We start from the raw sequence: 16,583 nt of genomic DNA, 5'->3' as shown, positions 1-16,583 counted from the left end.
GTTCACAATTCTGGTGATATAGTTTTAGAGATGCATTGGTGCCTTCTAGCTTTGGAAAAGTGAGTTGAATTTTACAGCAAAAAAAATCAAGGTTTATTTAAGAATAAACTTATTTTAGTAAGTTTGTGAACTTATTAATAGTTTTATAAATAACTGTTAGAATAAACAATTGTCTCTCAAGAAAATATACAATGGCTTGCCCAAGCAGAGCTTTGACTCTACATACAACACGTTTGATTTTAATTATTTTAATTTTTAATTCCTCAAAGATTCCAGTCACACCACACATCGTGAGACTACACAGGGCTTTCCTTTGCTGTTGTAGGCCATGGTCACAAATGACTCCCTGACATGGCTTAAGAAGTACGGAGAGGAAACTGCCTGACTGTGAAAGAGGGGACAAGAAACAAACCTAGAGAGGAACTGGAGACAAAGGGTGGTTACTCTTGCCATGGAGAGCTCAGGGGAAGGCTCTGACTAGCTTGACAAGGACAGAATGGGAGATTGGAAATGAATAAGCCTGCTTGGTTGACCTAACCTGTTACTGTCATTTCACTACCAGCTCAGAGGAATATCAGTAGAATTAAAACTTGCTAATGAAGTCTGTGATTGTCAGTGAATGGATTTTGGTTTGTTGGTGTGATTTTCAGTTAGGGAATTACATAGCAAATCCACTGAAAACAAGTTGCATTATCAACCACTCAAAAGTTAAGAACTGCAAGAATTAATTCAGCCCATCCTGTGCATGCATTGTGATACCATCTTGTTACATGATCACATATGTCTTTTCTAGAGAAACTTTCATTGTTTACTTGCAAAGATGGACGATTTTCTTTTGAAAAGCACCTAATAACATTTGGATTTCTCAGTACAATATGTGGTCCTTGGTCTTCTTTTTCCCATACTATTCAAATCCTGCTTGTTAGAAGGACCACAGTTTCTCATTTTTCATATTTCTAATGCACTCATTTCTTCAGTGTCTGAGTGCTTCACAAACATGAATTAATTTATACTTCCAACACCCCAGTGTGGTGAGGAAGGACAGATTACCCCCACACTTTAAAGCTGGGGAACTGAGGCACAGAGAAGTTAAGGTCAAATGCATATATTAATTTGAGGTGTTCAATATGAGATGCTTAGAACCTGATTTCTCAGAGTAGTTAACTTTATATAGCACTTAATGCAGTCAGAGCACTGCTCCCATTGACTTCAGTTGGAGGTGTAAGCACTCAGCACTTCTGCAAATCAGACCCCATGATCTCAAGTCGGGCACCTAGAAAATGAGGAACACATAGTTAGAGATGACTTATGAAAATTTTGGTTTATATGACTTGATCAGCATCAAACAGGAACTGTGAGGCAGGGGTCCTGTAAAAAATAACTTATGGTCACACAGCTAAAATATGTTTTATAACACATATGCATGAAGGGGCACAGGCAGTCTTAATTCCTGCAATTCCTAATTGCTGAGCACTTGACTTTGCAACCTAAACAATATTATTTTGATATAATTACTATAGTTTAAGGTAGACCTGGATTACTTTGGAAAATTAAGACTCTTGCTACTATTACACGGAATTTAGCTCATAAGGATTTCTTACAGAAACATTTGTCTTGTAGAAATGTATTTTTTTTAAACTTTTTTTTTCAAGACCAGGTAGCAGTGGGGTTGTTTCTTACTGTTACTCTTTAACTTTTAGCTATATGAATTTGAATTTGCCTCCCATTGTCACTACTCCTTGTATGCTATACAACTGTTACTGCATTATGGCATTGTCTTTTGATGCTGCCAAAAAGCTACCTTGGTAAGTGGGTAACCTTAAGCTTAATATTTTATGCCGAAGTACACACAGCTCCCCCTCTAGGTGGGATGACAAATCATCAGGAAAGCTAGCCAGTGTTGCCAGCAGTGCATAGACCACAGTAGCACATCCCCCTCACACGATGAAGGTGCAGTTTTATCATAACTTCCAAAGGGACTTCACCCCTATGCCTGTTAGCACCACTAGGAGCAAAATGCATTACCACCTTACGGGACACCATCTCAGGCTTGCAATTAGGCTATGCTTTAGATTAAGATTGTCTCAGCCTCTGCAATTAGCTAGTAATCCACCCACACAAAAGTAAGCAAAGGCACCTACCTGGCAATAAAGAGTTGGGATTAAAACAGGGTATTGTTTTGGACTTTCCCTGAAAAAATGAATACAAATCAATCTCTAGTTTCTTATTAAAATGATGATGAATGGAGAGGTGAAATACACTCTGTGTTCTTATAACATTAAGCCTTGAATTCCTGTGCAAAGCCACCTCATTAATAGCCCCCATTTAATCATTATTGCATTTGTCCTTGCAGCTACACAAACACATTTTTTTATTCTATTTTACATTTTACTTCTAAGGTTATCTCAACAATTTGTTAACTTTCTGCCTTTAGTACCTGGGCTCCTTCCAGGACCCAGCCTTGAAATTCTCTACATGAAATTCAGGGGTTCCTTACACAATGAGTTTAAAAAACAAGGGCCAAAGTGAACTTTTCCTTGACGGACATGGATAATACTTAAAAAAATAAAGCTGGTTCCACATATTTAATGCCAGACACTTTTATGTATGCCAAAAGTATGTTTGATGCTGACCCTCTGAAAGTCATTAGTATAACATGTTCACGATCACAAGGCCTTTCATGACCTTCCTCTACTTGGCTGCCCTTTCAGTAATGAAACTACAGAGTTTCATACACTATTGTATTCTCTGACACCTTCATAAACAATGAGTTTGTAATATTAAACATCATGACCGAAGTTTACCGTATACTATTTAACTAAAAGATTTTCAGTTCCTTCTAATAACAGCTTCTAATCTTTCTACACTTCAGCATCCACCGAAGTGAATGACTAATCTCTCCAGACCAATACAGAACGTCTCATTAATACATCTCAAAATCCTTTAAAATGAAAGGTAAGTATGATTATTTCTACGTTACAGACAGAGACCGTGAAGCAAAGAGATGGAAGTAACTTGCCCAAGGTCACTTAAGATAGCATCAACATTCTGGAGGGCACTCATATCTCCTTGGTCCTGCTAGGCTTATTATGTGATCTTCAAGATCCCCCCACATAATCCACCTGACAAGACGGCATTGTGTTTTTGCTGATTTCCCACTGCAAGTTAATATGGGTGCTCAGTTCACCTATTCTTTTCCTCTACAAATTAAAACCAGATCTACAAATTAAAACCAGGTAAGTTTGCAGATGCTGCTGCTTCTGGTGTTCAGTAAGTATGTTGCAGTGTTTGCATTCACACTGACTCTGTGATAATCACTGAAAAGGTAGTATTTGCAATCAGGTACTGGTATAGAAGATGAAACCTTCTGGCCATCAGAAAAGGAAGTAACTACAAAGACTGTATATTATCTGAAAGTAAAAACTGTAAAATGCTGAGCTTATGATGCAGGCCACCAAACTACAGTTTTCACATGTGCTTTTACTACAGATGCATCTGAAACTCTTCTCTTGGCCTCAGTATTTCATATAGACCCTTCGCTCGCTCACTCTCTTTCTGGCCAGTGAAGGAAGCATTTTTTCAGCCAATGCCTTACCTTGTACTGGATGTCCTGGAGAATTTCAGTTACAGCCTTTAGGCCTACATGCTCTTTTCCTATCTGAAATACAGCAAGCAAAGACGAGTTTCAGTATTTTACTATTTCTGAAACTGCGAGCCAAGACAGCAGTCAACCAGAACACTAAGTTCTGTAGTTGTTTTTAGTTAAGCTACACAACCTTGTATTAACCAAATACACTGATACGTGGCAACTCCAAACAATTAAATCACTATAAAGTCACTATTGAAAAGTAAATGAGGTGTAAATAACTTTAAAGCAGAGACAGAACAAGAGAAAGAGTCACAGTTAAGTCTGGTAAGTTTTGACTAACCCTGTTTTTGCAGTATATACCGCATGTGGAGTCAAAATCATGCAGCATTATGGCGTGTACCTACCATGGATACAGTTTGTTCTTACCAGTTTTTGCCAGAAAAGTACACAGAAAGGAACAGAGCTAACAAGTACGACAGACACTTTTTGAATTTGTTCCCACAGTGTTGCAAATCTAGCCCAAAGTATCTCTGAAGCTTGGGGGAGTGTTTTCCTGCCTGCAAAGTGCAGATCCCCACCCTCACGGCATCTCTGGGATCCTGCTGGCAAAAGTCAGGCTCCCGGCAACCTGCAGCACTGCCTTTACTGAACGTCTTTTAAGGCACAGAGGATTGGGCTTTCAAAAGAATCCCATTCTTGAAATAAGATATTCTTATTTTCTATGACCATTTTTGACCCCGTAAACTGATTTCAGCTGCTTCTAATCTAAAAATCACCCATCCTAGGACCCTAGCTGTGACCTTCAGAACAACACTGGCAAAATAGGGAGACTCAGAATGGCCTTCCACTTGATTTCTTTGCCAACATGTGCACATATGAGGTGAGGGATGAACTGGGCATGAGTGAGGACGGGAGAGCTGGACCCTGAAAAATTTGTTTGCTTTTATTTTGGAATAGAATGGCACAGCAGTCATTGGAAGGAAACAACTGAATGTCAACAAAAGGTACTTTGTTATTTCTAGGAATTTAAGACGATTTTCTTTTGTTTCAGAATGGGATTTCAATTTAAAACCTTCCAAGTGTGAAAGATACTGAAATCACTTCAAAGACGCTGTTTCTAAATTAATAATCACCAAGGGCTGTCACTTAAATCAGGGCAAATATTTTCACTGACCTTAAAATTATGTATTTGAGAACTGTGGTGCAAAACTATTATATTTCCATGCCTTTAACAGGAAAAAACGATCACCAAATTTCCTTTCCCTGTTCCTTTAATAAACAGCATAAATACTATTTTTCCTTGGTCAGCTGTAATTATATGATGGCTTTCTTGGCTAACGAAAAAGCCCTTTGGAATGCCTAAGAACTCTGTTGAAGGTGAGACACCAGAAATGGAAAATGTACCACTGAAGTTTCAGATTTAAATTTAAGAACTTATATGAAACTTTCTAACTCAAAGGTTACCTCTGCTGGAATTAGAAGGTGACTTACATAAGCAATTATCACACAGCCCTCTAGGATACAAAACTGAAGACTTTCTAACTTCCATTTTTAGCAGACCTGAGTGTTGGAGCTGTAACCAATGTACCTTTAAATTCAAACAGAGGTAAAGCTCAAAGGCACTCATAAACTCGTTATGAAATATGACAAATTAATAATATCACTGTGAAAGAAAATCCATTCGATCTAAGCACAAACTCTAAACCTCTTCCTCCAAATCCATTTAAATAAAACAGTTTACCATTTCTCATGAGGAGGATGAGAATGTGGTGTTTGAGGACAAAAACTGAAAATCTTTATAAGGTGCAGCCCTTGAAAAACCTTCAACAGCAATTATATTATGGGGCTAACTTCCCAGCTTGCATTACACCTTCTCCCCAGGAAGCTTTAAATCTCCTCATCACAGGCTTTTCTGAGGGTCTGTGGCAAGGCTTGCTACGCTCTCAGTCTGCTGTCTCTGAAGAAGTAACGTGACCCAACTTCACATTTGTCCTGTGTGGAGAAACACACTTGTCACTGCGTTCAGAAGAACACAATCCTACTGCCAGTTTTGGGCTGTGCCAACGGGTTAGTAGGCCTTTTTTTCCTCTTTCCTCCTGTCTTCTGTATATTTCCTCAATCCCCAAACAGCAGGCTTGGCCAGGAATGGAGAAGAACACACTACAGAGGTAGCGAAGCACCTCCATCTCCTGACATTCTGCCCTCAGAGGAAAGGAGACTGGATGTCTGCTTATAACCAGAGTCAGAGAGAGATGACTGGCTATGTATTATCCTTCTTTAACTAACACACTTCCAATACCCTGTGTAAACAAGAATTACTTATTTAGAACATACACAGAAGACATGAATGAGAAGTATCATCTTTTGAATAGAGTACTAGCAGTCATACGTTGTTTTATTTTATGAAAACATTAAAAATGAAAGATAAAGGAAAGGAACTCAGACAAATGATAGTGCATGGTAACCAGTGCAACAGAGGAAACTTACCTGCACAAACAAAGCAATAATAGCTATGCCGTGCTTCTTCCCTACTGCCTCATCAATGCTGCTGTACAGTGTGGAGTTCCAGTGCATTAGATGAAGCTAAAACAAAGCAGTGCAAATAGACCAATAGAGAAATACATTTTGTAATAAAAAACCACCAGCAGTTAATGTCAATTAACAAAGCCTCAGCATGTGTGTGTGTGTGCATGCGTGAATATACATATCTGCATGCCTATGGCTGTGCATGTATATATAAGTGGATTCCTATTATAAACATCAAGTATCCCAAAAAAAAAAAGGCCAGCTGCAGACAAGTGATGTATAGCTAGCTACCAAATATCTACAACAAAGGTGTGAATAACTATGCCAATGATGCTAATGATGATTTATCAACTCCCTCATTTTGAAAGAGGGAGGGAGGGAGGGAGGAAGGAAGGAAGGAAGGAAGGAAGGAAGGAAGGAAGGAAGGAAGGAAAGGGAGAGAGGGACAGCACTATCTACTGAGAGGTTATATGCATTTCAAACATGAGTTTTTCCAGTACTAATGCTAAAATGTAATCTCTGTGGCTGGGTCTGATAACATTGCAGAACTTCAACATCCTAAGCACAGCTGCTTTGAAGTTTATCTGCCAACAACTTTTGCACATTCCACATAGATAAAACAGCTAAAAAAAATACAAACTGTTAGATTTAATTCCTGTTGTAAAATCATGATCAAAGTTTTGCTCAGTCGTGTGTCTAAGAAGGTAAAATGTCACCCTGTTATCTAACATTGTTTCCACCTTCAGCAAAACTAGTTTTTAAAACAGATAGTGTGTCTTCCTATTTTGTGTTTCTTTTCTGCCCAGTAACAGCTTCTGTGAAATACTTATTGCCCCTTACGCAGCAGAAGTTCACTAAGGCATCTCATCACTTCAGAAGACCAGTTCCTCAAGCAATTGCTCTCCCCTTATTTAATCTCCAATGAGAAATTTGGGTACTCCTCTTGATGATTGTTAATTCAAAAGTCAATATAAAATTTTAAATTAACATATTGTAAATCAAATTAAATTCCAAATTATCTTACAAATAATTCTGTTCGTGCTGATCAAAGGCATCTGCTGTGCTAAAAACATGAAATCTTTTTCTTAAAAAAATTAATAATTCATTTGCACATGAGAACATTAATACAAACGTACTTGCCCACGGCTATAAAACTTCAAGACATACAAATGCTCCCTGTTAGAACTAAGCTGTCTCGCTATTTCCCATGGATTTACTTGGTAGCATGTATTTTATCATCTATAAAAAAAACTTTGTTAGTCATTTGATTTGCCTTTGGCTTTTAAAGGAACAAAACCACAGGATCATATAACGAGATTTCAGTCTCCGACGCTCACTTTAGGAGACACAGAACTACCACCACCCAAGATAAAAACCGAAGCACTGCGCTTTCCCAGACGAGCCTGGCGTTTGCACCAGCTATCCACTAGAGGGGGCACACGGAGCCCCCCCCCCGAGCCTCACCAAAACCCTGACGTTAAGAAGGAAAGGGGAAAGGATCAGTTTGGGGCGACTGCGGGCGGGATGGCAATGTCCTCGGTGCGGAGAGAACAGCGGTGCATGGCACCGCGACTCGGTTGGTTGGAAATGTCAAAGCAAGCTTGTCCTTTGGTGGCTGGAACAATAGTGCTTAGAGCGATCGACAAATATAAAGAGACTGTGAGTTTGACTGTGTCAACAGGCGAGTCTTGGCTAAAGCTGCCGTGGCATTCAGCAGCGTGTTAGGCTCCTTTGGAGGTGAAGTCTGTAATCTGACGTTTGCATTCTGACAGCAGGGGTTTTCTTCTGAAGATTTGAAAGGAAAATGCTGAGCCTTAGTACGAGGAAAATGAGCAAGAGCTTCAGATCGTACCAGCAATGACCCCTGCTTATCCAGAAACAGGCTGTTGTCCTGTCTTAGGCAGCAGGCTCATCAGGGCAGAGACTTCCATATGATAAGGCTATATATCAGCTAGAAAAATGACACCAAAATCTCTGCGTAATACTATAAAACACATTAAGAGGTCTAGAATTAGTCTGTGCAGCAGCATAAGCAGCCTGATGGGAAGACATGCTCCAAATACACTTTGCTGCATGAAAGGGGGACCACAGTGTGAAACGCCCTGCAGCTGGAACTGCTTTCCAAGGAATGTACCTACTGGCCAGCACCTCTTCCCACATCTCCAGGGGACATGGGGGGAGTAAGTCAAGTATTAGCTACACATTTTAAGAGTATCTTTAGGTCTCTGCATCCCCTCCAGGTCTCCTTCCCTTTCACTAGCTCAACAGAGTTCAGGATGGTCTACTAAAAAAAAGAAAATATAACACAAAGACAAAAAAGGGATGTACCTAAGGCTAATGTTCCTAGACATGGTTCAGGCGTAGTAATCAACATTAAACTGAAACAGCGTAGATTTAGATTAGATATTAGGAAGAAATTCTTTACTGTGAGGGTGGTGAGGCACTAGAACAGGTTGTGCAGAGAGGTTTTGGATGCCCCCTCCCTGGAAGTGTTCAAGGCCAGGTTGGATGGGGCTTTGGGCAACCTGGTCAAGTGGGGGGTGTCCCTGTCCATGGCAGGGGGCTTGGAACTAGATGATCTTTGAGGTCCCTTCCAACCCAAACAATTCTATGATTCTATGATTAATAAAGGTACTGAAACAGGCACTCAGCACTTCTGGTCCAAAGGTTGCTGTAACTTTGAGGTTCTGCTCAAGGATGTTTTAAAGCAGTAGGCTCCTTGGAACAAGAATCATCATTTTGTACTGGGTTGCTAAAGCACAACGTAGAATGGACTTCTGGTCTGTGTTTAAGATGCTACTGTGTTACTTCCTTAGAGGTGGCAATAATTATAGTAGATCAGTAATCTATTTTTTACACAGTAGGTCGTAAACTTGCTGTTATAAACACTGTGGTGCCAAAATAGTATCAGCGGGTTCATAAATGGATTAGACAAACTATGGACAAGTCCAAAAACAGACACTAAACAGAACAGGTGAAGATGCTGCCTCTACCACTCCTAATCCTCAGACAGTAGATGAGTGGGGAATGGAACAAACAGTGGTCAGGCTCCTGTGCTCTCCCTATACAGCATCCCTCACTGGCACCGCTAGGGACAGCAGGCTGGATGGACCGCTGGCCTGATCCAGCAGCACATTCATTATGTTCCCATGTTCTGCATCAAGGTGATATTCAGAATAGCTATTCACAAAAAAGGTTCTGTCATTAAGGATTTACAAACTGAAATTAGGTAGGCAACGTCATGGAAAATAATAATTAATACCATAATATTTCCTAACAACAGGCCAACAGGCCTCACATCTTTTGCTAACTCTGATAAGTCCATGCATGTTTAAATAAATAAACAGACGTCAACATGCACTTAAATAAATGGAAGTCAAATCAAATTAATTCTTCTGCAGAGCAGGAAAAATATAGCTCAGATGGGAGCTGGTTAAATAAACAAAAAAGCGATTCAGAAGGGGAAATATTAGCAAGGAAGCAGTAAGGCCTGAGTGTTTGTAGCAAAGTGTTGCTTTCAAATTGTGGTTTATCCTGTGTGTTCATGTGGTTCTCTGGAGCTGTTCTGCCTTTTGTTTTCTCTTTTTTTACTTGCAGTATGACATTAGATGAAAACATCAGATAACAGTTAAAAAAAAAAAAGACGGCAAAAAGTCTACAAACATTACAAAATTTGAACTCTAGAGAGTATAGTCCATGAACAACGTGGCCTGTAACTCCTGTTAATGTTTATGGGAATCAGATGTGCACAGAGAAAAGAGCCCAGTCCTTTTACAAATCTTGAAACTGTGAATATAATATCATGCCCATGTACATTGACAACTTCATACTTATGTATCTGTACCTTACAAGTAGCAATAGCCAGAGAGGCTTATTAGATTAACACTCTGTATTTTGGTAACCTTCAGTTTTACGTTGATTTGAGACAGCTATATAAAAAGTGCATACTCGCAAGGGGTGCCAGTCTCCAATATGAACACAACCATGTGGAGTTGGTTTTTTTTTTAAATAATCAGCTGCAGTGTATTGGCAGCTTACCATTGTGTGGTTTTCATTTGGAGCAGAAACAAGATGCACATGTCAGAATGACAGGAGAGGCTCTGCTCAACTTGTTAGCTAATGTTTTGATACTTGGTAGTTATGATGGTTCTATACAACCAATATGAGTCAGCTATGCTGTCAGTGATGGTGGCTGGCTCAGCATGACAGAAAGTATATTTTTACAAAATAATCAGAAAGCTGTGAGAAACTCCTTAGCACTCAAAAAATACATTTTTTTTCACGGATAAAAAAATAAATTGGAGCCTTTTGACATTCCAGCTGTAAATCAAAGAATTGTAGCAGTGACTTCCTTAAAATCAGATAAACTGAAACCTCATGAAGGCAAATGATAATAAAGCACTGATAAAGTTGATTTGTTCTGTGAACAGCTGGAGAGACTCTCCTTCACAGGAAAGATGAAGAAATTAGTCCAGGTAGCAGAGAGAACCCTGCAGAAGTATTATTCTGTATGGAGCAAATTCTGATATTTTTCTCAATTTTCATCCAGTCCCCACTCAACCAAAAGACTACTGATCCCAGTCATCATGTGCTTGCTTAGGAAAAGCTGACGCGGCCATTAAGAAGGGGCCTGTCTCAAATCAAGACTTTCTCAAAACTGAGTAAGGACCTAAGATTCTAGCTATTAAATCAATAAACAAATGAAAACCCTACACTTAAATCCGTTCCTTTCTCTACCACAGATATAGCCCTTATGTCAATACAAAAATAAAAAGCCTGGGAAGGTAGATTTTTGCACAGAATCAGAGTCCCTGGGATGACAGATTCTGGCAAGAATCAGGTCACTTTACATGACCCAGCACATTTATCAGTTCTTGAAGCCAGTTTCTCTCAATTAAAAACAGAGTTACAAAAACACGTACATTTTTCTCGTCTGGGGCACTGGCTGCTCTCTGGAAATCTGCAGGGTCCTAAGCTCACTGAGAACAAAAATGATCTTTTAAACTCTGTTGCTGACCTTTCTTTATTTCCAGCTCAGACATAAAAACATATAATGATGGGATAATTTAGGTCGGAAGTCACCTCTGAAGTTCAACTGCCTCCTTCCCCCATTCACAGCAGCACCAACTTCAAAGTTAGCTACTAATTCAGAGTCAGATCAGGATGCCCAGGGCCTTGTCTGACTAAATTTTGCCTATCATCTCCAAGGATGGAGATCCCACAATCTCTCCGGATAACCTGTTCTGTGTTTGACCTCCCTCGTAGTGAAGAATTTTCTCTCCTTGTACCTAATCAGAATCTGTCTTGTTGCAACCTGTGTCCCTTGCCTCTTGCACTTTCACACTCCCCACAAGTCTCTGTTCAGGAGCCTAGGCACAAATTGCCCACGACCACCGGAATGACGCCTCTTTCTCATACTCTCTCTGTCATTCACCTATGTGAATGACCAAGTTTCACCTAAGTTTACTTTCACCTAAGTTTACCCGACTCTTGCAATGTCAGGAAAGTCGCTACTAGGTCTGTCCCTTACTGTGACATGCTGGTGTGCATCTGTCACCCAAGTGCCAGACCAAACATGAGACAGGCTCATGCTTTATAAGAAAATACATTCTGAAATAAATCACAGCTCATCTTTTGTTATGACATATCTGATTAATGGTAAGGGAAGAAGAAGGACTCCCTGCTCAAATGTTTCTGCACTCTTATACCATCTTCATGTTACAAATTTGCTATAAACCTGCACAATCTGGAATGACTTGCTACCATAAAAAGGAGTCCATGTACTATAACTGCTTTTTTAATAAATATTTATTGCTAAACTACTGGAACTCTCATTTGTTACTGGGATTCCTGTGAAACACTGTTCAATGTGCAGTGCTTCCACTGGAGTCAAGGGGACACTGGAGGCCCACGCCTCACTGGAGTCAAGGGGACGTGCGCCAACAGCAAAACTCCTCCTGACATCCAGGCCCTACAGGGGACTTAGGCCTGATAAAACCAGCAGCAGCTGAGGCAGCAGGAGGCAACAAGAAACACCTGCCCAGCCTGGGTGTAGGTCCTGCCTCAGCCTAGTTGGCAAACATAGCCCATTTTGCCAGAGGCTGTGACGTGGGGAATCCTTCTGTTCAACAGGCTCCTGTTTGTGCTCTACACACAATAGCAGACCGTCATTTTAAATTGTTCCTCTTCAGATCTGCATGCTAAATTACTAGAACATCAGACTGTGACACCATTGTCACTAGGCTTGTTTGAATCTATGCTGCTGTTGCAAGTGCTTATTGTACTATTTCCACAGTCTACACTCTTACTCTTTACTAAGGAGCTAATTACTCCAAAAGCTTCTTTCTTCAATGCATGCTGCATCATGTGTGAATTAATCTTCTGGAAATCTTTGTTCCTTGATCACAACTAGGTTATACAGCTATTTGTTGTCAGCTGTGCAACTAGCAATTACAAGCTCCAGAAGAGTCTGCTTAGTCTAGTAATATTACAGGACAAGAAGGCAGCTAAGGATGAGAGAGATGTTATTGCTCTCCTATCTTCCCAACTCTTATTTCAATTCATATGGCTCAAAAGACTAATAGTTAGGTGAATATTGCATCACCACATCTTAACCAGACTAAAACATGTTAATCTGGAAATTTTGAGCATATTGCTTTTTGTCATACTTCTGTCAGTGCTGAGAAAGAGGGTGGAGCTGAAACTCTGATTCCACATAAACACCATTTCAGGGATCAATCTATATCCCTAAGGTAAATTAAAGCAGCTTTGGAGTTGCTCTGCTAAAGATTTCAGAGGTAAGAACCATTCTCCTGGACCCACCCAAATTAGTTAGAGATCAGTATCTTCCAGTTTCATTCACAATATGCCATAAAAGCTCAGGAGGGAACAGTACAAATGGGAAACTGGCTACCTAACTAGGGCCAGCATAAAGTCTTTTTCCTGGTTTGAGAGGGATGAAATGAAGCTGAGGATTTCAGCTGGTAATAATGGAAGGCAACACAGCCCAGTTGTACAATGATGATGTGCAATCTCAACAACAGAAATATTGTGTAAACAACATCACAGGAGGATAAAACGTGGAAAAAATGTGTCTTGCTACTACACATATGCACAAGAATTTATGAGTTGATACTTGACTTGGCACTGAATTGTTTCAGGAAGCAATTGACTAAGCTGCTGGCAGTGACCATAACATACAGTAATTAAGTTCCAAATCCTCACAAGGGGACAAAACCAAGGATATGACCAGGGCACACAGCTTCAAGAAAAGTGATTAAAAAAATAGAAAGTTAGTTATTAACAGCCTGAAGCAGAAGTTTAGGAAATTAAAGTTAATGGAATTGATACAGAGGGTGTTGAAAAATATCTTAGGAGAAGCAGGAGTATGTGTACATACTCATACCACAAAAAAAAGAAACAAAACCCCATAAAGTGACAAAGCTTGCACGGTTAAACATTACAGTTCAGTCAAGGTAAATATGCTTCCTCTGAAAATGCAAATGCAAATAAAAGCAAATGACTAGATCATGAACTCTGGGCAAAATCAAGAAGAAGAAGAGGATGAGGAAGTAGCCAAGGGAGTTAAGTTATTAATCAGTGTGCTTGGTTTATGCTTGTAGACTTGAATTTTTCAATGCTTCTGTTGTGGATCGGTGCCAAAATGCCCCTGAATTTCAGTAGAAATTAAATCTTCTTTACATTTTTGTACATAGATCACTGTCATAAAAAATGACATAAGGGGAACTCTGTGCCTATCTTTGAAAGCAATACTAATTTCAGCGCTACAAGAGACAAGCTGAAAGCAGCGCCAAGAAGCACAGATGATGACACTACTAGCATTTAAAAAACCCTGATTAATATAATGTAGGAGAAGGGAAAACACAGCTTCTGCTGAACTTCTTCTGGTTACAATTTACTGAAAGTGTTAAAAGATCTAGCAGGTCTAGTCTGTGGGTTAACAGTCAGGCTCCAAGTGTGTAGAGAACAAGATGACATTCCCTGAACAAAGAAGGCTGTAATCTAAAATCAGAGAAATTAGGTGCAAACAAATCGAGCTGGAGCAGAGTACAAGGTATCCTGGAGATACTGTTTAAACAACTTTGCAGTCACAGTGTGAGATACTGTACGTCTCAGGTCAAAACCTAAATTCACAGCTAAAACATGCAGAACAAATGCTTGACTGGGACATCAGGGCAGTCCAGAACCCTGGCTGGCTGGTGCTCTCCTCTCTGTGAACATCTCTGAAAGAGGGCTGAACAGTAACATGGCTGTAAATAAAATTATTTTAGTTTGACCATAAAAAGAAGGGTTGCAAAGACACCTTCCAAAATCTATTCTCTTCCCAAAAAGCCAGCCAAGCAACAGCAAAAGTAATTTAGGCAATTGTGTGGCATACTTTCAAGTGTGCCACTGAAAAGGTAAGGAATAGTGGGACTACTGAATTATTTGCAGCATCTCAGGAAACACTCTTGTAGTTGCTGTGGCAAATCGCTTGTGCTAAAGAAGAATCTACATTGGTACGCCATACTGAAAAAGAATGACAAAAACATTGCAACATCTAATACTAACCAGGGATCCGTGTTCCCTTTGAACAGTCTAAGCACATGCAGTAGCCTCATTTCATGTAAGACAAAGAACTGTTGGTCCATTGAAGAAATGAAATTAACAGCAAGAAGTACATATGTATACGGAGAGATTCAAAAGGCTACAGCTATGAACAGTAAGCTAAAAAGAAAGTAATGGCAACAGCAAAAAATCCAATCGAATGTTCTTCTTTCTATTCTGACAAAAGAAGCTAAAAGGATAAAAAAAAAAAAGAAAATTAATTTCAATTTAAGAAAAAAAGGGAAGAAACAGGTCTTGTGTCCCTCTTCTAACCAGAGATGGACTAACTCTTCAGAGAGGGGCTTCATTTCCACTGTATACAAGGTTAGGAAACACAAAGGGGACGCAAGGAGGCTGACACAAAGCCAGACACCACAGCAGTTCTCTCAGCAGTCACTGGGAAGCAAGAAAACTATCTTATGGTTAATGCAAGCACAATGCCAATGTCTTCACTTGTCTTAGTTTTTGTGAAGGACACCAATCCACAGAAAACTTTGCAAACCCCACCTAGACCTCTTCTATCCAGGCCCTGAACAGAAGATCAAGATTTCTCCCCATTTGCTCACAGAGGCTGCTGACATGTGACATCAGCTTGCCTGTTTCTTAGGAAAATCATTGGCAAAACATCAAAGGGTATAGGGGAAACTGAGGATGCTGTAATTTGCAATTTGCGTGTATTTATTTTTTCTTCCCATTTGAAAGCACAAGCACTGCTTATTTCTACTGGTACACACAGAAGATGCAAAGAAAACAGGAATTACTCAAAAATTAACTTTTTTCCAACTGTAATAAAATTATACAGGCTAAGAAAAGGAATGAAAAAGACAAAACACCCTTGATTCCACATTGCTGACTTTCAGTATCAACCCAAACAGTACAAAAATGAAAAGCTACGCAGTTACTACCACCGGATTCACAGGTCAGGCTCTTCACTGTGCCAAGTTTCTGCTCAGCGTGTGAAGCAAGGAGCACCACAGAGTGGGTTACTGTTCTCTGACACCATGGCTGGCCCCAGCAAACATGCAGGCTGAGATGCCCTGGGTCTGCCCTTACCTGTACTAACAGGAACAAATACAGATTCAAGCCTTTCTTCTTCCTTCCCTTGAACTAGGAAGGCCAGGAAGGAAAAAGCAAGGATGTTAGTGCAGGACCCTCCATCCTGCTTTTACCCTGGATTCTTGCCAACCTGACGGGGGGGCGGTGTGTGTCTGCATATGCTTTTATAACTCCACAGTCAGCGGAGCGAAGTTTGGAAAAAGGACTGGCCCTTGATGAATAGCTGATGATATTACAGACTAGCAATGTCACCAGGAAGACAGAAAACACAAAGTGCTATGGGTTAAGTACTTAATTCTGGATGTGTTATTTATATGACTAACGATTTAATATAAGCATGTCCAATTCTACAAAGTGTTGGCTGCAATCTGTTGTCCTGGATTTAAAACCAGACTGTTCATCTGTAGAAGGATTTAAATCACTGATTTAATTTTCAACAATGGATTCTCTAATGAAGGCAGAATAAAAAAAACACTCCTTCCCCACTAATTTATTAAGTTTTATTAATAACTAATTTGAATTCCACAGTTCTCTGTGTTTCAAAGCTAAGGGTGTCTCTAAAGAGATGAGAATCTGCAGCTGCATATTATCTTCTTAAGTGATAATCTTGACTGTTCTCTAGTGAGCAGTTGCTCTTCCATACTACACTCCTCTAGGAAAGTCAAGTCACGGCTTTTTTTTCCTGTAATGTCTGCTACATTTCCATGGAAATAATAAACTTTGTTATGCATCTCAAACAGTTTTCTCTTGAATTGCAAGTTTTCAGCTTGCATAATGGTGTTTGTTATACTTTTCTGCTCTCCTG

At 39.8% G+C, this 16,583-nt stretch overlaps 1 protein-coding gene across 2 annotated transcripts in view; it reads right to left on the bottom strand.

Moving 5' to 3' along the window:
• CA8 (carbonic anhydrase 8) overlaps positions 1-16,583 on the bottom strand; it is a 52,277-nt gene that overhangs the window by 21,804 nt on the left and 13,890 nt on the right. For both annotated transcript variants that reach the window (XM_054816878.1, XM_054816877.1), the window contains exons 4-6: positions 6,077-6,172; positions 3,596-3,658; positions 2,142-2,190 (exon numbers count right to left, since the gene is read on the bottom strand). In XM_054816878.1, coding sequence (XP_054672853.1) covers positions 2,142-2,190; positions 3,596-3,658; positions 6,077-6,172 — 208 coding nt within the window. The remainder of the gene's footprint in view (positions 1-2,141; positions 2,191-3,595; positions 3,659-6,076; positions 6,173-16,583) is intronic.

Source organism: Grus americana, chromosome 2 (assembly GCF_028858705.1).
Source record: "Grus americana isolate bGruAme1 chromosome 2, bGruAme1.mat, whole genome shotgun sequence".
NCBI classification, from domain to species: domain Eukaryota; kingdom Metazoa; phylum Chordata; class Aves; order Gruiformes; family Gruidae; genus Grus; species Grus americana.
The sequence above is the reverse complement of the archived record's forward strand: the minus strand, read 5'-3'. Positions and strand labels throughout refer to the sequence as shown.